This window comes from Epinephelus fuscoguttatus, linkage group LG14 (assembly GCF_011397635.1).
Source record: "Epinephelus fuscoguttatus linkage group LG14, E.fuscoguttatus.final_Chr_v1".
Lineage (NCBI taxonomy): Eukaryota > Metazoa > Chordata > Actinopteri > Perciformes > Serranidae > Epinephelus > Epinephelus fuscoguttatus.
In genome coordinates, this window is record NC_064765.1 from 27,337,155 (window position 1) to 27,362,006 (window position 24,852).

A 24,852-nucleotide genomic window follows, 5' to 3' on the forward strand; every position below is an offset into this window, starting at 1 on the left:
GGAGGACATGCTGTCTATGGATAAGTACCCCATACAATCCCACTTCCAAAAAATTGAACTATCCATTTAATGCATTCATAATTAGGCTATAAACCGAACACTTAGAGTTGGGGTAAATTCTGCAAGATGTCTATTTTTATTAACGCGTTTTGCTGATGGTAGGCTACTCATTTAAAAGGAAACATTTTTACAGAATTTTTCAGTTTCATTTTATTGATAATCAGGTCAGGATGCACCCTTCTCCTCTCCAGCAGTCTAGTTGTAGTGCTTGTTCCTTCCTGTGGAGGCGCACCCTTCATCCGGCTCGCCACTCAGACACTCACCGGAGCCACGCACGTCTTTCTCAACAGCGCCTGCTAACATCCATTTTCTCCGATAATGGACGCGGGATTTTTCCGCGTAAGTTCTTGAAATTTATTTGTAGTGACTCGCTGCTAAGATGCAAGGAAATAGATTCCTCGTTCAACACGTTAATATGCTGTGTTTGGGTGGAGGGCCAGTCAGTCAGACGGTAACATTATGTCCGGGGCTCCGTCTATCAACTGATAACAGTCTTGGATTTCGACAAGAGCCGTGTTTCAGCTGGGCTGTTTTCAAAGCTTACACGTTTTTCAAAATGAATATTTGTTACCTCGTGACCTCAAGTAACGATATAATGCCTACACAACAGAACCTTTCTATATGAATTTGCAAAGAAACACACTTGCAGGAAATAGACGAGCCAACCCAGCTAGCTGGCTAGCTGCTGCTAGCCACAGCTAAAGATGGCGTCCGGGCGGTGCATCGTTCCTGTCTGCGTGCGGTAGTCACGACCACCGCTGCGCTAACGTTGTGTAGAGCAAGTAGACGTAGATATGTGCTGAACAGTGAGCTTAATGTGACTTTTGATGTTCTGTCTAGCGCCATGTTAGCGCTGTTAGTGGTCCAAACAGCCTCCAGACGGTGGCTAATATTAGCCTGTCAGTGTCTGTTGGAGGATTAAGCAGGCTAGCTAAGCTAATGTTAGCCTGTTGGTATCAGTGTCATATCTGACTCGGTTTGAAGGTCTAGATTTAACATGGTACTTGTGGTCACGTGAACTGACGTCAGCTAATATTTAAGCTCCTAAAGTAACGCCATATGTTGGCGCATGTGTCATGATGTTTGCCAACTTCCGATGTCAGTTTCACCGTTAGTTTATAGCGCGGTCACGCTACGCTGGCTAAATACCATGGAAGTTGTGTAATTGAACGGTTCTATGGGCACATGTTTCAAGCATATGTTGCTATGCACGCAGACTTGATTGTCAACTTATATTAGCCTACAAGTATGTGATTGTTGTTTTGTCTTTAGGGCACAAGTGCGGAGCAAGACAACCGCTTCAGCAACAAGCAGAAGAAGCTGCTGAAGCAGCTAAAGTTTGCAGAATGTCTGGACAAGAAGGTATAAGATCAACATCTGCAGTATATTTACTACTGTGTCAGTACTCATTTCTTTAGCAAATAAATTGCTTTTCTGAAAAAAAAAAAATGTGACAGTGCCAGTCACTATCATTTATAGAGATTTGTTTTTGTGAAACTGCAGCCTCAGATCCTGTTGTCATTGTCTTTGCTAATTGGATGCTGTTGTTTGCTTTTCTCACCCTCAGGTGGACATGACCAAAGTGAACCTGGAAGTCATCAAACCTTGGATTACTCAGCGAGTGACAGAGATTCTGGGGTTCGAGGATGACGTCGTCATAGAGTTCATATTTAACCAGCTTGAGGAGAAGGTAATGTCTTTAATTGTGTTTACGTTTTGTTTTGTTTTTTTCAAACTGTCATAAATTTGAGGGCATTGTTTAGTTAGTAAGAGGCATATGAGCGAATAATTGCACATCCTAGTCAAATTGAAATTGAATGGGTAAAGTAACAATTGGTGTAAAGCTGATTTTATAATGACATAACTATGTTTTGCTGTTATGTGACAAAGTGCCTTTATTCAGCAGTCTTCTAATGATGATGTGATTTATGATTTAAAAGGCCTGAACCAATATGGATGTTATACCTTGCATCAGAAGTATAGCACCAACACCTAATTAGCTCTCTCCTGAGCCCAAAGTCACTGAGCCCAACTCTCCCTTCATGATGCAGTGTGTGGTTTGAGGTGAGTTATATGCAGGGATTACCAATATTATGTCAGTGAAAGACACACCTGAACAATGCCATATTCATGTTCTCCGTAGGTATTTGCAGTGCATCTTTAAACTGCTGAGAACCCTTTAAGTGTAATTGGAATTATAGGCTAAAATTAGGGAGGGTTTAACAATTTGTCACAGTCTATTGTTAAAAGTAATTAATCTCTTCAACTTTAGGAGTATTTTAACACCAAGCTGAAAAGTATTGCCTTACAGACCACCTCAGCTTGAAAGTTTCATGTCTTTTGTACCTCTGTTGGGTGTGGTCGGAAGTGCTTTCTATTACCTGACACCACACCTTGCAGTGATTTGAGAGTGCTATGACACACCCCAGGTGCTGTCTCTTCATTACAGTTGCAAGTTGAGAACTTCAACCTCTGGAGGTCAACAAAAACAAGTTTATCAGCTACTTTTGAATAATTCTGTGACAAGTCTGTTAAACCTCTGACAGCACTCAGCGTCTCAGTTGCGTGTGGTCAGATGTGTGACAGATCTGAGGTTTTCAGCCATAAGAAACAATACTTTTCTGTTGGGTGTTAAGTTATTCTTTAAAGTGGAAGGCCATTGAAATATCCGTAGTGGTCATGTTTTTGACCTAAACATTTTTATTGCCATTAGGGTTGTAGCCCCTCTGATGTTATGTACTTCATTTTTTTAATACTAAATTCTGCATGTTCTTCATCCCATAGGACAATGACTACTTTATTTAAGTAGACTAATTATGTCCAAGAGTTTCCTTTATTTAATCACGTGTTCCCAACTGATATGTCGAACCACTTGGATGTCTGGGTAATGGGTAACTTCCATTGCACAGGCTTACTTTTGGAAACAGGAAAACAAGGTTATTGTGAGGAAATAACTTACGTTCAGTATTCTTCATTAGACTATAACAAGGATTCCATCCATTAGAATACTTCAATGTAAGTTTTGGTATATATGCGTATAACTGGTTAATGAAATTTAATCCTAAAATGGTAAAAACCACATGTATTTGTTTAATAATAGTATTTGTGACACCAGCACTACATTTAAGTATATATTTTTTTGTCTTTTCATTTGATCCTTTACTTGCCATAGCTTTTGGGGGGTGGGTTGGGCTGTCAAAGCTAAGTTTAAAGGGTACTGTTTCATAATGGTAAGAAAGGGTAATTGAATTGAGATTACGTTATCTCACAATAATTCTATCAGTTGTTGAAATAAAACTCCTTTTTTGTGTAACTGTGTACTCATTATTGCTTGTTCGTCTCTTGCAATTTAGATAAATGATATAACATTAAGCTCAAGGTGGTTGAGTCTCAAGCAGTAGGGAGGCGGAAGCAAGCCAAGGGAGCTCCGTGCCCACTGATCCCACGGGACTCACTGAAGACACCGGAACTGTACTTGCAGTGTTGGGTTTTAATGCACTCTGTATTGTGGCTATTTGTTTAACTGCTCAAGTGTAGACTGTGGGGAGACTGGAGAACAAGGGGTGGGCAGGGACACAGAAATGTAAAGTACTGGGGATAGTATTGAGGTAGTCAAATAATGACAAAATATTTTTTTCTGTTATTGATTGTGTATTTGGAGAATAACAATGAGAAATGGGTGTAACTGCAATATTGCATGCAATTTTTTATTTCACTAGATATGTCTCCCCTCAGCTAGCTCGCATTCTCAGTTTGATGAGTTTGTGAGTACGATTTAAATCAATCACACATTTATTTTGATAGGTTATTGAGTCAAATATTGGACCCAGGTATGTTAAGTATTGTAGTCAGTGTCTTACATGTTTTGAGTATGGTTAATTACATAGTCACAGGTATAGTTTAGTGAGGGCTAGAAGGTAGGCAGTCCCATTTGTGGGATCCTACCCCCCCTCTGATATTTTGCCTTCCATTATTTCAACGCCATATGGTCTTTTTTCTCCCCCCTTCGTGTGTGTGTTACAGCACCCGGATAGCAAGATGATGCAGATCAACCTGACAGGCTTCCTGAATGGGAAGAATGCCCGGGAGTTCATGAGGGACCTGTGGCCCCTGCTGCTGAGTGCCCAGGAGAACATTGCTGGCATCCCCTCTGCTTTTCTGGAACAGAAGAAAGAGGAAATTAAACAGAGACAGGTGAGCTTTTCCCCGAGGTAACTCTGCCAAAATGTCTCTGTTAGCTGTAGGAAGGTCACTGGTTTGTGAGGTTGCTGACAGTGAGTAGAAAGTTCTAGTCGTCTAGGCAGAAAAAGACTGCTGTAAATAATGCTGCATTCACATGGAATCAGGCAGACAGTAGACAGCAGAGAGACAATACTGTCTAGACAGCACGGGACAAACAAACACGAAATGGTAGGACGACAAAGCAGGACAAATGAGGATGTGTTGCGACACTGATGTGTTGTTTACAAAGAATGGAATTATTGTATCAAATTAAATTATTTTGTCTGTTATTTTAATCAGTTATTCTAGTAAAGCCCAGTAAATTGTCCAGATCACCCATGTGTCCTTCTACTTAACATCCATTTGCAAATTCCATTATGGAGGGTGACAAAAAGTATTTCAACTTTAAATGGTAGGGTCGTTTGGTGTCACCAGTTGGTATTCCCAGTCGGCCTCACCCAAATTCACCGTCCTGCTCTTGTCTACTAAAATGACATCTGGTTTGTCATCTAGTGTCTGTTCTGTAAAACACTGTCATCACTGGGATGGACAGTATGTCCTATAAGAACCATAGGCGGAAGCACCTTTAACACTACCTCTTAAGGGCAGAAGTTTCAGGCTGTTATGCCGCTTTGTCGTTCTTTATAAAGTGTACAGTCGCGGAATGGGGGGGACAGAGTTTTTTCTCCTTTAAGTTGTGGGAGTGAAACAATGTGTAAAAAGGGACAGCCAGCAGGCCAGGACCATTGATGAGGCAAGTGTGACATTTTGAGGACGTGTTATGTGTCCAACCCACCACCAGGAGATCTAAAAAGCAGCTAATAGCAGTTAGCAGCTAACTAAAAGAAGAAAAGTTGCCTAAAATGTCCAGATATTTCACCTTCGAGCAGAGGATGAAACCAGCTTCTATAATTATTGCCATGTTATGCCATTGTTATTGTTTATACAGCGCTGGCAACACATGTTTTATGGCACACAAGAGGCCAGTGCAGTTATTACACCTAACGCTTCCTTATGCTTCTGTGTTGCCGGCATGTTGTCTAAAATCACACACTGGAGCGGAATGATGCTGCTCTTGTTTGGTTCTGTGTAACAATGCTAAGACAGCGTAAAGAAGGGACTTCAAAGCGGCGCTGTAGTGTGATCTCTATGTAAAAAGGGTTCGAGACAATAACATTGAACACAGTATTTGGCACCCCAGGTGACAGTATATTCACTCTGCAGGATAGAACAGATATTATTGTTGGTAATTGCTATATGCTTTGTTCCCCCATTGTTCCCTTTCTGGTAGATTGAACAGGAGAAGCTAGCTTCACTGAAGAAGGTTGATGATGATAAGAAGGAAAAGGACAAGGACATCAGAGAGAGGGCACAGTCAAAAAGCCCAAGGAGGTAAGAAAATGTCTTCAATATTGAAATCAGTGGACAGACGTGTATATAACACAGAACATGACAACTTATTCTGTTTGCTTCTTCTCTGTCCAGGCGGAAGACAAGATCGCCATCACCACGGCGAAGGTCACCAGTGAAGAGGGAAAGGAAACGCAGTGCCTCGCGCTCCCCAAGGCGCAAACCCAGTCCAGTTGGTAGCAGTTCACCCCCTCCGCCCCTGATGCAGCTGCCCACGAAACCCTTGGAGCAGCTTGTGGAGCCAGACACATTAGGAAGAGCCCTGCCAGAACCAGTCATCCAAGAAACGTCTTCCACCTGGTTTGTGGAATAATTGCCTCGCTTAAGACTTACAGTTTTGTTTTGGATTCAAAGTCAGTGGTTATTTGATCTTAATGTTAGGTTTTTTTTAATTTCATATTAGTTTGATTTAAGTACTTCTTTCAAATTTCATTCAGGGTTAGTTTGGGGTGACAATTTTAGCAGTAATATATTCACACTTATTTCAGTTTATTTGGAAACAGGTAGTATAGTACTGTAGTTTTGCATTGAGATTAAGAAAAAAACTGAAGTGTAAAATTGAGAGTTTTAACTACTTCTCTCTGCCCTGTAGTGACACAGTTGTAGAGGTGGTGAAGGCAGACGCAGTAACTGAAGTCAAAGAACCGTCGCCAGAGAAGATTCACAAGAAAGAGGAAAGGCCCAGGTCTCGGGAAAGGGAGAAGGACAGCAGGAGGGAAAGACCTCATCATCGTTCTCGTTCTCATTCCCGCACACGCAGGCGGCGCTCCCGTTCCAGGTAATCTCTGACATTTTTGTTTTTAAGTTATTATGATGCCCTCTTGTTTTTCAAAAGTGTATGTCTAAATTTTCTCATGTAAAAACAAGAACTTCAATATTTAAACAGATTTTTTAAAAAGCTTTTCTCCCTACCCTATTTCAGATCCTACTCCCCTCGCAGAAGACCGAGTCCAAGGAGGAGGATGTCTCCTCGTCGAAGGAGCCCCCCTAGACGCGGCCCCACTAGCTCCAGACACAGACATAGGCGCTCCCCTGTCCGCAGGTCAGTAGTTCAAAGAACAATCATTATGTCTTGCAGGCTTGTTTCTCTATGACTTCTTATTGTAATTATTTTAGTATTATACAGGCCACCACACTCAAGTACAGTAGATCAGGGCCATACAGAAGATTTGAAACCAGCTTTTCCCTTTTATAGAGTTAAAATTTTTAATGATGTTTCTGTGTTTGTGTCCTGCAGGAGGCGCTCCCGTTCTGCTTCCTCCTCTGGCAGCAGCTCCTCCGGCTCTCGCTCACCCAAAAAAGCAATGAAAAGAATATCTAATACACCACCCCGAAAACAGATCCATCATCCTGACAACGCCATCAGCCCTGCAGGGAAGGACAGGCGGTCACCATCTCCACGGGCCAGACGGGGTAGAGGCTCTGCATCACCAGCCAGATCATCTGGTAGGATCTTCATCATTTGTTCATTGCTCTTCATAATTATTAATGTATCCTTGTCTCATACTGGCAGTCATATGATGCTTCAGCTCATTCTGTGCTTTATTTAACATCTCGTAATGCTTAAATTCCTTTCTAAATGAGGTTACAGAGAGACAAATAATTCCTGTGCATTTAAAGCTGTTATTTCAAGATCTACAGTTAAGGAGTGTGTTAATCGTAAGTGCGTCTTTAATTCTTGGTGTTTTTGTTTTTCAGGTTTCAAGCGAAAACAAGGAGGAAGAAGTGATTCTCCACCTGATAATGCCAAGCCCAGACTGTCTGATGGGTCTGATTCAGGTAAACGTGAAGTTATGTCTCTGTGTTCATTAATTCATTATAATGGCCTTTCACCTGACGGCTCACAAATTGTGATGACCGGTCGAATGGAGATCCCAGCAACTTTTTGTCAGAAATGGACACTTTTTCGCCAAGTCCATTTGCCCTTGTTTTCAGCAGGAAGGGTACGGTGGTGGATGTTAATGTACAATACTTGATTTTTACAATATGTCCCATTACAAATTGCAAATATTAATTGTTGTGCCAGTGACATGAAAAGGAGTGTTAAAGGACAGACCTCACCACAGTGATCCCTTTTGTTAAAATGCTTTGATAAGTCTGTGTGATAATCATGTAGTGGTCCCATTTAGAGTATCAATCGAAACAGATTGAAGAAAACCTTAAGGAAACACAATTTACACCAACACAAAGGATAGTACAAATATATTGTCAATCTGCACTATGCCATACAAACACCTTATAAAAACTCAAGCCACAAGGATACAAATCTTTTTTTTCTGTATATCTTATTTTGCCATAGCAGTCTGTTTCACTGGTTCTGCTAACACTGATGAGACACTCAATGCTCTGCATTTCAGAGGAGGATAAAAATGAGAAAGGGGCAACAGCAGATTCGGTGCAGCAGCGACGTCAGTATCGCAGACAGAATCGACAGTCGTCTTCAGGTTATAAGCGTTTTTATCCCCGTTCTGTCCTCTCCCATACCCAACCCCCTTCTCTCTCTCTTTCTCTCTAACCAAGTCTCTGTCCATGTCATCTTGCACTCATCGTCTCATGGACTTTTGAAGCTGTGCCCTAACCCCAACCTTGGTGTTTTTTCCCTCACCGCATACAGTTAAGGCTACAATTAAACAGCTGTTGATGTCCTCTATGTGTTTGGTTTCAGATACGGGGTCTTCCTCCTCAGAAGACGAGGGGCCCAAGAGGCCAACAGCAGGCCCAGGTGCCAGAAATGGGGACGTCAGGAGGAGACGTAGTCGCACGCCCTCCCCACGGAGACGACACAGGGACGCCTCTCCAAGGTCAGACACTGAGCACAGTACTTGCACATTTTTATTTGAAAATAATATTTGCCAAAAATTTAAGTTCTGTTTTGTTTAAATGTACCTTTTTTTGTTTTGTTACCCATTTAGGAAAAGACGGTCTCCATCTCCTGGGCGCAGACGTCGCACCCCGTCTCCCCCACGACGTCGCAGATCTCCCTCTCCTCCTAGACGAAGGTATAGGCATGTTTATTTTATCTTTATCGAGTTATCGTTTCAATATTAATAACCAACAACTCAAAAATTTTTAACAATTATATTTGGTGCTGCCCAGGTCTCCCTCCCCTCCTCCCCGTCGTCGTTCTCCATCCCCCAGACGATATTCCCCCCCTATCCAGCGTCGCTACAGTCCCTCACCCTTGCCCCCACAGAAGAGGAAGATGTCTAGCTCTCCCACAAAACGCTCTTCTCCAGGGGCCAAGCGACGCCCCTCCAGGTCCCCCAAACGCAGAAGCTCTCCTGCTCAAAGGAGACGCGCATCTCCATCCTCATCTCCACCCAGACACAGGAGGAGCCCCATGTTGCCTTCTGTCAGGCAAAGCAGGGATACAAGATCCCCAGTTGCAGCAGCCAGCCGCCTCTCCCCGTCCCCTGCAAACCGCGGACGCACTGTTAGGGGTTCCTCCAGTCCTCAGGGACGATTCGAAACCTCCAGTACATCTCCATCTAACCAGCGAAGACAGCAGTCCCCCTCACACAGCGGCAAACCCATCCGCAGAGTGTCCCGCACACCAGAGCCACGCAACAACCAGAGGTAAGCGTCATGATTGTGTCCGAATGATGCATTTTAACCATTTGTATTCTGTAACCTGTTCTGTACATGTGCCAGCGCCCTCTTTAATATCACCTTTGTCCTCTCCGCAGACCATCTCCAAGTCCCCAGCCCATGAGGAGAGCATCCTCCAGGTCCAGATCTGTGTCCCCTCCACCAGCAGCTCAGAAACGTCCGGCCCCTGCATCTGCCTCCCCCTCACCATCTCGCTCAGCCAGTGGGTCTCCGCCACCAGCCAAAAAAGCCAGCAGTGGTTCAGGCAGTCAGTCCCCAAGCAAGGTTTGATATTCCAGCTTACTGACTAACACAACTGTCCAAGATTGGCTGCATATATACAGGTTCATGAGCTCAGTCTGAAATATTAGGGGTAGTTTTGGACCATCTGCACAGCTGCATTCTGGAAAACAGTGATGTAGAAAAATGTCCATCAGGTTGTTGCGCAAAGCTAGCATTATTTTTGTCCAGTGTCCTGACAAGTAGCAGTTTAAATTCTGGCTTTGTTGGATGACATTTCAATACTTTCAATGTTGTCCTCATAAAAAAATCTTTTTGTTTTAATTGCAGAATTCAGATGTTGATGGCAGTGCAAAGAAAAAGAAGAAGAAGAAGGAAAAGAAACACAAGAAAGAAAAGAAACATAAGAAGCACAAGAAGCACAAGAAGGAGAAGAGTGGCAGCACTGTGACTGCAGATGGACAAGAAAACCAGGCTGTGGAGGAGGATGGAGACTCTCGAAAGGTGATGTGTAGTTTAGCTACCAAGGCCTTGTGCGTTCTTCTCAATATAGAACATTAAAGTAGTGAATGTGATTGTTTCTTGCCATGCACCAACATTCTGTACTTCTGTTCAGAGGGCTGTACCACGAAGCAGGTTCAGCAGTGCCATGCTGTTGTTGCCTGAGCTCAATTCTAAAATTGACTGCTAACCAGTGAAGAGAGGCCCAAACAGGGCTTTAAAGAAACAATTCTGGCTTAGACTCAACAAACCTTGTCAACCCACTAGTCTCGCTTTGTGGTACAGCCCTCAGGTTGCAAGGTGAGAGGCGTATATTTCATGCTGTTTTTTGTTTAGGAATCAGACAGCGAAGTAGAGGACAGCTTGGACGACCTGGAGAAGCACCTGCGAGAGAAGGCGCTGCGCTCCATGAGGAAGGCCCAGATGTCTCCATCACAGATGTCCTGAGAACGAGGGGCTTTCTTGTTTTGAATTTTCCACTCACTATTGATGTTTGTCATCAGCCTGGTTCAGCTTTAGAATGTACAAATTGTTAAATCTGGAGTCTTTTTTTTTTTGTTTTCTTTTTACTGATTTGGTACATTCTGAAGAGTGTGTTTCATTAAGAGCTTGATTTGTCAGTTAGTGTACTATCTTAACTGTAAAGAGGCCTGTGTTGTCCATAATTTTAAAATTGATGAGCAGGGAAACGGTTTCAGCTCAGAGGTTTGAGTTTGGCAGGTTTAAGATATTTTCCACAGCCTACAATAGATTCCATTGAGAAATGATTGCATGTGCAGTGATTGTCTCTGATGTGCATGAACCACTGACCTTATGGAGTGTAGAAGAAAACCATACAATAACATACAGTAACATACTGTTACTATTGCCTTTCATTAGTAGAGACAGTCGCACAGCCGTGTGAACTGTTGGAGGCCGTAACAGAATGTCTTGTCCCATATTGTAACTTAAGAGAGGTGTTTAGCGTTGTTTAACCTGCTGTTTTTTTCTGACTTTAAATTTGTCTTGTTTTAAGACTAAAACAATCTGATGTGACACAGAGTACGTGTTAATTTTTTTTTTTTAACAGATTGATATGCAATTTTATGTTGATACCCCTGCACCACGCTAATGTCTGTGGGACTGTTGTATGATTTGTATTTAGTACTCCTGGCTCTTGTCATCTTGTCATCCTTTCAGAATTAAAACCTTTTTATAGGACGTGTGTTTCCTTAATGTTTGAATTAAGGTAGATGGGTTTTTTTTATACATCCATGAGATGTAACTTCTGTGTGGTGATGTGGTTGGTGGGTGTAGCTTGGTAGAAAGAAAATAGTTCCCACATGAAACTGCTCACAAAGTCTGTGGATGATTTCGTACAACTGGGTCATGATTTGGCACTTTGAGCGTCACAAGCTGAATGCCATCTAATTTACAAAGGCAGACAACTCAACAGCCGATACTTCCAACACTCTGCAACTCACACCAAAGCAATGTAGACTGAGGAATAGTGGAGGTGTGGACTGGAGTCACGTGACTTTAACTCAAGTCAGACAAAGTTGATGACTAAGTCTCAACAAAATAAAGACATGAAGCTCAACCGTAACACCAAATTACTTTTACTTTACTTGAAAATACTTGATGCCTTCCCCCAAATCTAAAGATTAAAAAGCATGTTAAGTGTGCCACAAATAAAATCAGTTCCCTTTATTTCCAGAATCAAAGTTAACACTCTTCATTCCCATTAGGTCCATACCTAATTCCCCAGATCCACTTTGTTTGAACCAATCCGACAGCATCCAATCAAGTTGCAGGAGAGAGCCGTGGAAAATGTAACTGAAAAATAACATTGCTGAGCGCCAGATCAAAATGATACCAAACATCATTTCATTTGTGTACAAAAACTCTGTTGCAGGATGCAAAATGTGTGGGTTGAAAAAAACACATGGAGACGCAACAGCATTAATGATTTTTGTAATACTGCTGTCAAAATGGCATTACATCTGGTGAAATATTTAATATGACTTGTTGACCACTCAAAACTTTTAGGAATTGAGACTTGACTTGGGACTAGAGTGCAAACATGAGACACTGTTAAAATGTTCTCTACAGTGGCGTAAGGCAGTTACAGTGGGCCCCAGTGCACGCTGTTATGAGGGGCCCTATTACATCCTAGTTACAAATTATGAAGCACACACACAGTTTTAGGTGTATATATATTTTAGCAACAGTGTGTCTTACTGTTGCTTTTATGTTACATCCACTTGCAGATACTTGATATTGGACACATTAGCATACGTAATTCATAGCAATCATGTACAGAACTCTCTGTTTGGACAATGCTAATGCTTTCCTCACTATGTTTTTGGTATAAAATGAAAAACGAGACAACTGTGCTATTTTGTTTTGTTTTTAAATGCAAATGAATTATGGATTCTCCAATGATACAAATTAAATAGCTGTTTTCACATTAGATGTAAACTGCATGTAAAATACAGTGCTCCTCTGAACATGAAGGGGCTGCCTTTGGTTTTTCCCAACTAAATTCAAAATAAATCATTAATGAGTTAAAGTAATAAGTAACTAAAGCTGTCAGATAAATGTAATGGACTAAAAAGTACAATATTTCCCTCTAAAATGTAGAGCAGAGAACAGTATGAAAGACTCAGATTTGACTTTCAGTACCTGAGTAAATGTATTAATATTCCACCACTGGGCGCAGTTTATCTTGAGTTTGAATGACTTCTTGTGACTTGTTTAATTTGATTTATTTATTTTTTAAAATGGGACAATATGTATTAATAAACAATCACTTGTAAATACATGAGATTATAGCCAGGTGGCTAATTTCCATCTCCAGTCCCATGGCAGGTTGATGTTAAACACAGAGAAGGCAACAATGCCAACAATAAGAAAATAATCTAAGTAAAACAGAGTAAGACAAGCAAAACAACATAACAGTGGTGGAAAAAAGTTTTCGGACACCCTTAAAATTTTACACAATCTCAAATATTATCATGAAATATTTGTGGAAAAATCTTTTTTGTGTTTCAAAAGGTGTGGCTGCATTAGACAGATAGAAACAAATACAAATTATATTTTTTTGTTTATTGTTTACAAGAAAAACTAACAAAACTAAATTCTTGACAGTTTCAATATGTCAGTTCTCAACATTGTCGGTATCAAAGTCAACAAATAACAGAGAATGTGTTCAAAACTGAACAAAAAATAAATAAACCATCACATCATCAAATTAATATTTAGTAGTCCTGCCATTGGCACGTAGAGCTCTAATCCTGGCTGGCATGTTCCCCACGAGCCTTTCACACTGTTGAGGGGTAATCTTGTCCCATTCTTCTTGAATTACTGCTTTTAATTCTTCTAAATTCTTTGGTTTATGCTTTGAAACAGACCTTTTGATAATCCACCACAGATTTTCAATGGGGCTCATTGAGCTGGCCACTCTAAGACCTGGATACTGTGCTCCTGCAGCCAAGTTCTACTGGCCTTGGATGTGTGGCAAGGGGCATTATCTTGTTGAAACATCCAGTTTGTACCTCGACGGAACAGTGCACGCGCAGAAGGGAGCATGTGGGTTTCGAGAATGGTACAATACTTGGTAGAGTTCAATGTGCCATCACAGACAGTGAGATGACCAACACCAGCAGCACTCATGCATCCCCAAACCATGATACTGCCTCCACCATGCTTGACAGTAGGTACTGTACATGCTGGAGATAATGCTTCGCCTGGCCTTCTGCGTCCCCTCACATTAGTAGGAGGAAGATAAAGCTGGAAACTCGACTCATCTGACCACAAAATCTTCTTCCAATTCCTGGCTGTCCAGTTCTTGTGTGCCTGGGCCCAACGACGCCGGGCTAACCTCTGTCTCTCATTGATCAGGGGCTTCTTGATAGCCTTGTAGGACCTTAAGCCATGATCTAAAAGTCGGCCACGTACAGTGCAGGTGGAACACTGGACACCAGTTTGGTTTGACCACTGCTGTTGAAGCTCCTGTGATGTCATTCGGCAGTTTTGCCTGCACATGCGGATCAGGATGCGGTCATTTCTTGCTGAAGAAACCCTGGGACGCCCAGATCTTGGTTTGTCTTCCAAGCTGTTGGTTCGTCTGTATTTCTGCAGAGTGTATCCAACTGCTGAAGGACTGCATCTGCACTTCCTGGCTATCTGGCGGCAGCTGTACCCTTCCTGGCTGAGAATCTTAATCTTCAGGCGTGTTTCCTGCGTTAGGTTCCTTGTTTTAGCCATTTTTGTGTCTGAAGAACTTTCAAATGTGCTGGCTTTATGTAGACACGAAGCTTGGCAACAAAAATTGTGTCTTTTAATAAAAAGAACGACCTTCATCACTGGTACCAAAATGACCCAATACTCAAAATTTCTTATGTATTTTTATGGAACCAAGTTTTTAATGGCTTTTTTAGGATTTATTTAGTATTTTGGCTGTGACTGTACTAAAAGAAATTGCACTGGAAGACCTAAGAGTGATTCTTAATGCAATATTTCACAAATGCATGGGGTGTCCGAAAACTTTTTTCCACCACTGTACACAGAGACATGGTAGACCAAGAGCTGGGAGACCGTATCAATTTATAAAGTGCCTGAGTGCTAGTTAAAGTGACGAGTGCTAAAGTGTCAAGTGCAAGAGTGCCAAGTGCTCAAGTGTCTGCTTGTTTAAGTACTTGTTATATTGCACATTGCTCAAATTGTACCAAATAGTAAACCGCTAGATTGAATTGCACGATGCCCATGGCACACAATTGCAGGCGTGTGTCTAAATATTGCACAAAATTAGCATATGTAAGTCTATTATGTACATACAACTGCATAAAATTGACAATGGTGTCCCAACAATTTGCCTCAGAGACAAATAAGCAATACAAACAATTTAAACATAATAAATGATCACAGCCCTGGTTTTCCAGTAGCCATGCTTTGAGATGTTTGGTAAAGGAGGTGAGAGTTGGAAGTTCATGTAAAGTACTTGGTATTGTGTTCCAGATCTGGGATGCACGGTAAGAGAATACTGCTTGTCCAAAGGCACTTTTCCTGAATGGTATAACACAGTCACCTCCAGAGCCTGCTCTGGATGATCTGTTTGAGTTCTTATTGAGAAAGTCTTGTAGTGGAGGTGGAGCTTGACCATGGAAAATTTTATAAACTAACACAGAGTCACTGTATTTTACTATGTTGTCCCAATTTAGACGTTCATGTTTCTTCAATATCTGGCAATGGTGGAATGATTTAGGTTTTTTATCCAGTACTTTTAAAGACTGTTTATAGACTGTTTTAATTGGCTTTAGAGTTGTTTTACAGGCCGTGGCCCAGCTTGTTATGCAATAAGACGTGTGGTATAATTCCTAATTATTTAGATTCATGTACTACTTTGATCTTTTTACCTTGTACAAAAATATTTGACCTGAGCGATTACCTGGCTTGACTTATAGCAGGAACTCGATATAGTGAGATGGGACTTCCTTGTGACTTGCACATGCAACATACTCCCACCTCTGTCAAAGCCTCGACAATTTTGTTTTGCAGCTGATACTTGTAACATATCCACTTATAATGCATCAGTTATTTAAATACTGTATGTGATTTTACTCACGTCAATATTTTGTGTTTCTCAACTCATCATACTTTAAATAAATGTGTTTTACTACTGTTTTTTGGTCTAATATTACTGATGTTGAAAAAAAAATTATCAGTTCAGGAATTACCCCTTAATACATTAAGTGTGATAACATGATAAAATGATTCTATACAAAATCTTGTCTACATTAAAATGATTCCTGGCACTAAATGACAGGTATACAGAAGAATATATTAGTGTTTCCCTCATTCATTTACAAGTCATGACACAGATTTGTAATTTTATCTCTAATTGTTTATTGATCGATTGATTAGATTTTGCCGAATTAGATCGAATTAAGTGTCAATTTGTAGTCACCAATTAATCTGCATGTTTTGTGGACAGTGGGAGGAAACCGGATCACCCGGAGAAAACCCATGCTGACACGGGGAGAGCATGCAAACTCCACACAGAGAGAACACATGTCAGGAGCTTTCTGTGAGGCCACAGTGCTGAACACTGAGCCACCGTGCTGCCCTCAATGACTATGAAGCTTTGGTACCACTTTACTTTAAGAGGTGTGCATAAGACTGACATGACACCAACATAACCATGACATACAACCTCATCACTGAGTGTCATTTGGTCAGTTATGTCATTTTGAATGCAAAGTTTTGTTTAATGTCAAGTTTTCACAACAGAGGCATTTAAAACAATTCATTTTACATTCAAAATGACATATTTGACAAAGACTCCTTCATGTTCATGATGCTGTCATGTCAGTCTTATGCACACTCCTTCAAGTAAAGTGTTACCCAAGTTTTTACAGCACAACACCAGACAGCTGACACTGATTTCCCACAGGTCTATCGACAGAGCGTACCATATCACATGCATACTCTGTACATTTCCTGTGTGAAATCCATCCAGCAAGGTGTTGTGCTGGAAAACCTTCATAGCATAATTCAGTCCTCTTCAACGTTGACAGTCAGACAGCAGCAGAATGTCCTCTTAAGTCCAGGCTAAGAAGCGCTTGAAGCAGTTTTTCCTCTTCTTCTTCTTCTGCTGCGTCTCCTCAGGCGCTGTGCCGTCTGAAAATCAAATAGACATGAAAATGCCTCAGATATCGTCGGAAGAATAAACAACAATGTGAAAAACCTTAACAATACAAACACAAGTGGAGGTTAGTATTTCCTACCAGATGTTGTGGCAGCGAGTTCCTGTTCCACGTTACAGTCCGTTGCTAAAAGGCTAGAGGGCTCCACTGGTCCATTTTCACAGACGTTCTCCAGACAGTCCACCGGGCTAAACACACACAAACAGTTAATATTTTATTCCCTAATCTCTCCCATATCTGATGACTGACATGTCCAAAGAAAGTCGTCTCACCAAGAATCACTCTGCCTGCTGTCCTCGTCCCCCTGCAGGCAGCATTCAGCTGGAGCAGGCTGCACCAGGATCACACCTGGGGGTGATGTCTCCGACACTGATCCATGAAATCCACTGGTGACACTTGAGCTGTGGAATAAATACACATACAGTTCAACACACAGCTGACTAGGAACTCATCCATTATTTATTGTTTTAAAAAACAGACAGGGCTGACGAGGGGAGAGGAAATAGTCTTACCATTCTTCATATGCTGACGGTGCTCCAGAGGATTCACATGGAGCCTGGACGAAGGGAACACTTGGTGGTGCTGAAGGTGTCCCAGGGGTCTCATTTGTGCTGTTAAATTTGAAGGCACAAATAGTTCATTATTAAATAACAGATCCAGCTATTTGCACTGATTTGTGTAAAAGTTCATCGAGCATCATAATTAATTTAAAGAGCTACAATGTGGAAGTTTTCTTACAAAGTCTTGGACTCCAATCCGTCTAAAGTCAGGATACAAGTTGTTGGTGATGGCTTGACAAGTATGACACCAGGAGGTACTTCAAAGGGTCCAGTTGTCCTGTGAAATGGAGATAGATGCAGTTATTTGATGGCACAAATACTTTAAAAATAAATAACATTCTAGATATCACAAGTCAAGGTAACAGCACAGATTTGTAGAAATGTTCATTAATGATCATAATTAATTTAAAAAGCTACAGTGAGGATATTTTCTTACAAGGTTTTGGACTCCGATTCCTTTTCCACGTTTTCTCTTCCTTCCTCCTTCCTTCCTATGTGGAGGGTGCCCCTTGTTATAAACGGATGGGCAAGGACATCAGTGGGGGTGATCCTTTCATTGGGATCCACCCGAAGCATTGCCTTCACCAGGTTGATGCATTGACTCTTTTCATCCTCCTCCACCGTATTTATGTTCTTCTGTAGCAACTAATGTAGGAAACAAACGGCAAAAGCACAAGCAGTGAAGTAAACTTTCTGATTCATTAAAATAAAAATGATTAAAGTCCATCATTAGTAGCTACAGCGCAGTAGCGCAATCTATTTAAGACCTACGTTTTCCAAATGGCGTCCATCCTGGGAATTCAACAGCATGCAGATCTTGGGAACTATGACTTCTACGCAGTGCTCATAATGTGTCTGAAAGAAAGTCAAAGTGCATTTCCTCTTAATCACGTTAACTGATTACATTGTGAAAAATGTCCAATCTTAATTACAAAAGAGAATCTTATGGATGAGATGAATCTTGGTTTGTCGCACCTTCAATCTCCAGTGGCCAGAGTCTTCTCTTAAAAAATATTTTTCCGTCTTCATGCCAACGTCCAAAAGATGGTCTGGAGGTGCACCCAGCCATTCCACTATCCGTCTGATCTGGAGAGAAAACACATCAAGTCACATCAACATATGCAACAGTATGCTACTTATCTCTTTATGGCTGGAAGCTTTCCCATAGTCAATATAACATTTATTATAAACTGCAAACTACTGCACTGACAGTAAGAAACGTAGCTATCATCAACTCAAGTTATCTCCACTAACGTTGGAGCTTCTCAAGACTACAGCCCACAGCCGCCCATTTACTACTGGTGAGAATAATGGGGTTAAAGCTTCACACATCTGTGGGACAAAGCGTATACAAAAAGATAGATCTTGGATTTTATGGATCAGTATCAGGTCATTCAAATGAAGATTGATTTGAATCGGATAATTATTTTAACTAACTTAAATTATTTTAACCCAGCCCTAAAGAAAACTCCACAGAGTACTTTTACAGGTCAAGAGCTAATCATTCTTTAGGTAACAAAGTGAAGAGTATATCAGTGCAGCAGCATTAGATCTTTAAAGAAGAGAGATAAAAGGAAGCAGTCAATGACTTACTGTTTCATATTTACTTGATGTCCAGAGGGGCCCATAACCACAAACCAGTGTCAACATCACAGCTCCTAAAGACCACATGTCAATGGCCTCTGAAAACGGCAATCCCAAAAAAATTTCTGGAGCCCTGAATATGAAACAAAGACAGAATGAGGAACACTGTCATATTTGAACAGATGGCAGAAATCTCCTACTAACTAGTAGCATCATGATTCATGTCTCGTTGTAATTCACCTGTAGCCCATAGCTTGATGAGTCTTGTTCCTCTCCTCATCAGCCCTACAAGTTGGAAAAGCCAATGTGAAGTCGATGAGCTTCACCCTGAGGGGCTGCGCTGTTCGATCCACCACCATGATGTTGGATAACTTAATATTTGCGTGGATGAGTTCCATGGCCTTCAGGGCATTTAATGCTGTGGCCAGCTGAAATCACAGAGATCGTTGAGGACAGTTAGCGAATGAAGAAAGACTGACAGCTCTTTGACTTCAGTGTTGTGTCTGATGTTACTGTATCATACCTGTTGGACCACACTCCTGACATCACATAAATTCAGGGGCCTACAGTCTTGTATGCAGTCACTCAGAGTCACATCCAGCGTCTCATAGACAATAGCACATGTGCCCTGCCATATTCTGTGTGACTCAATGAACCTGACAATATTGCACTCATCCAGGTTCTTCGTCTGCATGTATTTCAGTATTTCCAACTGAAGATGACAAAATGAATGACAAGTTTGATGCTTAGTTGTTGACACACAGCTGACACAATCACAAGCACTACAGGCAGGGAAACCATTTCGGATATTTAGATGAAAGCAGAATAAATGCCAATGAATAAAGGGACCTACCTCATTGGTGGGTGCGCTGAATCGTTTACGGAACTTCACTGCACAAGTCTCCTTGGTGTCCTTGTTGAAACATTTGTACATCGTTCCATAGTGTCCCTGTCTCAGAAGTGTCAGCACTTCATACTTCCTGTAGAACGGGTCTCCTTCTTCGCAACTAAATGAATCTGAAGTCCGTTCCATTATGAACTGGTTTTCTTAAAGAGAGAGAGAAAAACAGGTCATCATCTCAAGTTAAACAGCTCAGTGTTCAGCAGTGTTGGGCAAGTTACTCTCAAAATGTAATGTATTACATATTACAAGTTACCTTCATTTGAAAGGAATCAGTAACTTTACAATATCCCTCTCTGTGTCGAGTTATAAGTTACTTATTACACTACATTTACATTATGTCGGTGAAGATTCTCAGCTCCTTATCCCCTCTGCTTTCAGGCATTTGATATGTTGTACGTCGTTATATTAATGGAAACGCACTGAAGATGATACACACAGTACAGCATGACCCAGATGTGCCGATCACCACCACCCTTCTATGATATAGTCTGTAGTGACCATGGACTGTATTGTAGTGACATAACAACACACAACAACCTTTGGGGGATGCTTTTTTCTGGTGGCACACTGGTGGAAGTGGAGCCGTGTGGATCAGTGTGGTTGAGTGAAAAATTAAAACAATAAGCAGTTTATTTCGGGTGGTAACGCATCACATGACATTGTAAATGTAATAATATTACCCATAATTCTGTTAGTAACATGTTATATTACTTTGTTACTACTAAAACATAATACATTACTGTTATGTGTTACTTTTGTAAAGCGTCACCCCCAACACTGGTGTTAAGGCTCACTTATGATCAACGATACAAACGTATATGGACACAGAGTTTTCTGAAAGCTTACCGACGAAGGTGAGCTACATTTGTGTCAATGCTGTCATGATACTGGAATTTCTAACTTTGATGCAATACCTTGAAAAATATCCTTACTTAGTATCATTTGTGAAACCAAAGGGAAACATTCACGTTGTCGACATATAAGTTAAACTTTTTATAAAAAGATTAATATAACAAGGCTGTAAAATGACAATGAGGACTTTTCTTTTAACCGGTTAGTAGCACAGCACAGCAGAATGACTGTAGTAAACATTAACAATGAGAGAGACGAGAGAGCACATTTGGTTCTTGGTTTAATGCCAACTTCAATTTGACGTACAATACTGACGACAGATAACATTAATGTTTTGTTGGTTTTAAATCATGTTAAGTAACCAAAATCCAACATCGTCCAAACATCTCTCACACAGAATATCATTTACTCCAGAGATATGGAGAGAAAACCCAATATCCACAAAATGTCCTAATGTGAAATTCTAATGTTGTTAAACATTACAAATATTGTCAACCCAATTTTCATTCAAACAAAATTTTTTAACTCTATCCACCATGAAAGTTTGATGTCTTTACATGAGGGAGAAACTGTCAGGGTTTGAATGTGATGTTCTGTTTCCTCTCGTTTTGAAAGTCTGTTGTATGTCTCCCCATGTCCTGTCAAGTTTCCCGCCACCCTGAATGTCTGATTGCTTTCACCTGTGTCTCATTATCTCCCCTGTCAGAGTGTACAGAAGTCTGTGTCCCCTTGTTCTCTGCTAGATTGTCTTGTCCTTCGTGTGAGCTGTCTGCTGTTCCTCCTAGTGTGTATGCCTCGTGAGATTGACCTTTTTTCGTATTCAGACCAGTGAGTTTGTGCCTGTTCATTTGGTTACCTCTACCACCTTTTGTTTACCGACCCTGACTGGATTAAAAACCCTGAATTTTGGATTTAGTCTCAGTCTGCATTTGTGAGTCCACCATTTTGTTTGATAGAAACAAACAGTGACTTACCTTTAATCGCTAAGATTTGCCAATAAAACTAAATTTTATGTCAGTCGGTTTTCAGTTTGTCGAGAGGTCGAGTTTCTTTTAGGTCCAATGCTCCTGCTCTGTCGACTTGTCTCTGTCTGCCTACAGTTTAAGGTTACTTCTACATATATCATGCTGAGACTGTGTTCTAGAATATCTTTGCTTTGGTGGGTTCTGTTCCATTCTGGAGGTTCCATCTCATTCCGCGCATGACGACGTTATAATCTCATTCCGCGCATGCCCATTCTTGATGTGTTTAATGAGCATGCCCTCCTGCTGCTCCTGAAAAGGCTAATAAAAACCACTGAAGTGAAGTGATGTTTCCTCAGTGACAACTTTTTAAATTAATGCTTTACAAAACACAATTTATTAAGAAGTACGGGAAAAATGTTTCTAACAGTACACAACACTTTTACAGCTACAATATACACAGTAGCCTGTTAGTGTTTACCCAAAACAAAATCCCTGCTTTCTCATACACTGCTCAATAAAACAACTTTATCTCAATTAACTCTTAAAAAAGTCTCCAAAGAGCATGAAAACATATTACTAATACCAATAACAGCTAAATATAGGCTACCACAATATGTGTACATGGAATTCAGCTTGCACAAAATGGCGGTGACACTGGGCCCAGCTACAGGTCGGTCTCTGCTACAAAGTGGGGACTTCACTCACACACATTTTACTACACTCGACACAATCTATATCTAATTATCTCAAACTGTCACACAAACCCTCCTGAAAACTTTTTGACATGTTGACAAGTATTTCCAGTCATGTTTAACTCTCATAAAAACCAGAGTAAACTTTTGTCTAATGAGGTAAATAATTACCGTGAGTTTCCGGTATGTGGGGGGAGACATTAGCAATCAATTTCAGGATCTTAGATTAAGACCATCTTGTAGAGCACAGAAAAAAACTTTACATCTTAAATTAATGAGCCTTCCAACAAGATGGCACTTTGCTTCACTGAAAGCAAAAGAGCTAATACAAAAATAATTGCAGACAAATATATGGGGCAAATAAACAATTTCTGTAGTTTAATAATCAACTCTAAGGCATACTGGTAGTTTATTTCATCATTCCAAATCCTATTAAATGATCTTCAACAGTGATGTGAAGTTTGGTTTCAGTATTTATTCAGATTTGATTATATATGCATTAATTTATATTTTATGTTTTCAGATAATTAAAAAAAGGGGAGGGGGTATATCCCCTTCCTTGGCCTGTCATTTTTTCTAAACCCAACTACATGTACGTGTTGGCAAAATGTAACCAAATGCGTTTGCTCTTGATGGAAAAGAAAATTCACTTTGCAGAGTTGTATTAACAGTACATTTATTTTGAAAGAGGCTGCATGCAAACTGTACAAATATTTGCATTGGGACCCTACTCACCCCCTCAGATATGGGGCATAAACACAGGATCATTCATAGGCAGGATGGTAGGGTTTCAACATGCATTTTGCTCAGATAACAGATCATATTAAAGCTGTTACAAACAAAACAAGCAACTGAGTGTACAGAGTTAAAAGAGCTGACTTGTCCAAGACAAGTTTAACTACAGCCATGGCCAAAAGTTTTGAGAATTACACTAGTATTGGTTTTTACAAAGTTTGCTGCTTCAGTGTTTTTAGATCTTTTTGTCAGATGTTACTATAATATACTGAAGTATAATTACAAGCATTTCATAAGGGTCAAAGGCTTTTATTGACAATTACAGTAAGTTTATGCAAAGAGTCAATATTTGCAATGTTGACCCTTCTTTTTCAAGACCTCTGCAATTCGCCCTGGCATGCTGTCAATTAACTTCTGGGCCACATCCTGACTGATGGTAGCCCATTCTTGCATAATCAATGCTTGGAGTTTGTCAGAATTTGTGGGTTTTTGTTTGTCCACCCGCCTCTTGAGGATTGACCACAAGTTCTCAATGGGATTAAGGTCTGGGGAGTTTCCTGGCCATGGACCCAAAATTTCGATGTTTTGTTCCCCGAGCCACGTAGTTATCACTTTTGCCTTATGGCAAGGCGCTCCATCATGCTGGAAAAGGCATTGTTCGTCACCAAACTGTTCTTGGATGGTTGGGAGAAGTTGCTCTCGGAGGATGTTTTCATACCATTCTTTATTCATGGCTGTGTTCTTAGGCAAAATTGTGAGTGAGCCCAGTCCCTTGGCTGAAAAGCAACCCCACACATGGATGGTCTCAGGATGCTTTACTGTTGGCATGACACAGGACTGATGGTAGCGCTCACCTTTTCTTCTCCGGACAAGCTTTTTTCCAGAAGCCCCAAACCATCGGAAAGGGGATTCATCAGAGAAAATGACTTTACCCCAGTCCTCAGCAGTCCAATCCCTGTACTTTTTGCAGAGTATCAGTCTGTCCCTGATGAAGTGGCTTCTTTGCTGCCCTTCTTGACACCAGGCCATCCTCCAAAAGTCTTCGCCTCACTGTGCATGCAGATGCACTCACACCTGCCTGCTGCCATTCCTGAGCAAGCTCTGCACTGGTGGTGTCCCGATCCCGCAGCTGAATCAACTTTAGGAGACGGTCCTGGCGTTTGCTGGACTTTCTTGGGTGCCCTGAAGCCTTCTTCACAACAATCGAACCTCTCTCCTTGAAGTTCTTGATGATCCGATAAATGGTTGATTTAGGTGAAATCTTAGTATCAGCAATATCCTTGCCTGTAAAGCCCTTTTTGTACAAAGCAATGATGGCTGCACGTGTTTCCTTGCAGGTAACCATGGTTAATAGAGGAAGAACAATGATTTCAAGCACCACCCTCTTTTAAAGCTTCCAGTCTGTTATTCTAACTCAATCAGCATGACAAAGTGATCTCCACCTTGTCCTCATCAGCACTCTCACCTGTGTTAACGAGAGAATCACTGACATGATGTCAGCTGGTCCTTCTGTGGCAGGACTGAAATGCATTGGAAATGTTTTTGGGGGGATTAAGTTCATTTTCATGGCAAAGAGGGACTTTGCAATTAATTGCAATTCATCTGATCACTCTTCATAACATTCTGGAGTACATGCAAATTGCCATCATAAAAAATGAGGCAGAAGACTTTATGAAAATTAATATTTGTGTGATTCTCAAAACTTTTGGCCACGGCTATACATGCCTGTTACAAATAACCAGCTGCAGCAGGAATGAGGACAGAGGGGTATTCCAGGTAGGAGGTTGAACAAACTCTGAGTCTATCCCTGAACTCTGAGTTGACTTACTCTGAGATGGGAAACTCTGAGTATCC

At 41.0% G+C, this 24,852-nt stretch overlaps 2 protein-coding genes and 1 long non-coding RNA gene across 5 annotated transcripts; 1 reads left to right on the plus strand and 2 right to left on the minus strand.

The window, feature by feature from the left end:
- The first annotated feature begins 273 nt into the window (after nt 1–273).
- Nucleotides 274–11,220, plus strand: srrm1 (serine/arginine repetitive matrix 1). 3 transcript variants are annotated; one of them, XM_049595557.1, is made up of 17 exons: nt 274–399; nt 1,333–1,422; nt 1,628–1,750; nt 4,084–4,254; nt 5,573–5,673; nt 5,767–5,991; nt 6,284–6,469; nt 6,614–6,733; nt 6,929–7,137; nt 7,390–7,470; nt 8,049–8,135; nt 8,357–8,492; nt 8,604–8,690; nt 8,788–9,267; nt 9,378–9,564; nt 9,850–10,023; nt 10,357–11,220. In XM_049595557.1, exons 1-17 carry the CDS (start codon nt 379–381, stop codon nt 10,465–10,467), a joined length of 2,589 nt encoding a protein of 862 aa, XP_049451514.1. In that variant the 5' UTR covers nt 274–378; the 3' UTR covers nt 10,468–11,220. The 3 variants fall into 3 exon arrangements, with proteins under 3 accessions (XP_049451514.1, XP_049451515.1, XP_049451516.1); XM_049595558.1 differs by having other exon boundaries at nt 10,364–11,220; XM_049595559.1 differs by lacking the exons at nt 274–399; nt 1,333–1,422; nt 1,628–1,750 and adding an exon at nt 1,802–2,124.
- A 4,543-nt stretch (nt 11,221–15,763) lies between these two features.
- LOC125901034 (homeodomain-interacting protein kinase 2-like) lies at nt 15,764–19,198 on the minus strand. Its single transcript, XM_049596379.1, has 10 exons — nt 19,091–19,198; nt 18,860–18,983; nt 18,242–18,352; nt 18,038–18,121; nt 17,703–17,911; nt 17,445–17,543; nt 17,219–17,317; nt 16,979–17,107; nt 16,788–16,894; nt 15,764–16,680 (listed from the first exon to the last, which is right to left on the minus strand). Exons 1-10 carry the CDS (start codon nt 19,099–19,101, stop codon nt 16,601–16,603), a joined length of 1,053 nt encoding a protein of 350 aa, XP_049452336.1. The 5' UTR covers nt 19,102–19,198; the 3' UTR covers nt 15,764–16,600.
- Nucleotides 19,199–19,454: 256 nt separating this feature from the next.
- Nucleotides 19,455–21,749, minus strand: LOC125900901 (uncharacterized). The gene is made up of 3 exons (XR_007450901.1): nt 21,581–21,749; nt 19,704–19,897; nt 19,455–19,562 (listed from the first exon to the last, which is right to left on the minus strand). It is a non-coding gene; the product is annotated as an uncharacterized LOC125900901 (long non-coding RNA).
- Between the last annotated feature and the right edge of the window lie 3,103 nt (nt 21,750–24,852).

Bases quoted from the DNA above. Each gene is read 5' to 3' on its own strand.
- srrm1 (XM_049595557.1), top strand. From the start codon at position 379: ATGGACGCGGGATTTTTCCGC. The intron at 5,992-6,283 runs GTTTGTGGAATA...TCTGCCCTGTAG, and splicing joins CAAGAAACGTCTTCCACCTG to TGACACAGTTGTAGAGGTGG. The intron at 10,024-10,356 runs GTGATGTGTAGT...TTTTTTGTTTAG, and splicing joins AGGATGGAGACTCTCGAAAG to GAATCAGACAGCGAAGTAGA.
- LOC125901034 (XM_049596379.1), bottom strand. The intron at 17,544-17,702 runs GTAAGAAAATAT...TCCATTTCACAG, and splicing joins GAATCGGAGTCCAAAACCTT to GACAACTGGACCCTTTGAAG. The intron at 17,318-17,444 runs GTAAGAAAACTT...CAAATTTAACAG, and splicing joins GGATTGGAGTCCAAGACTTT to CACAAATGAGACCCCTGGGA.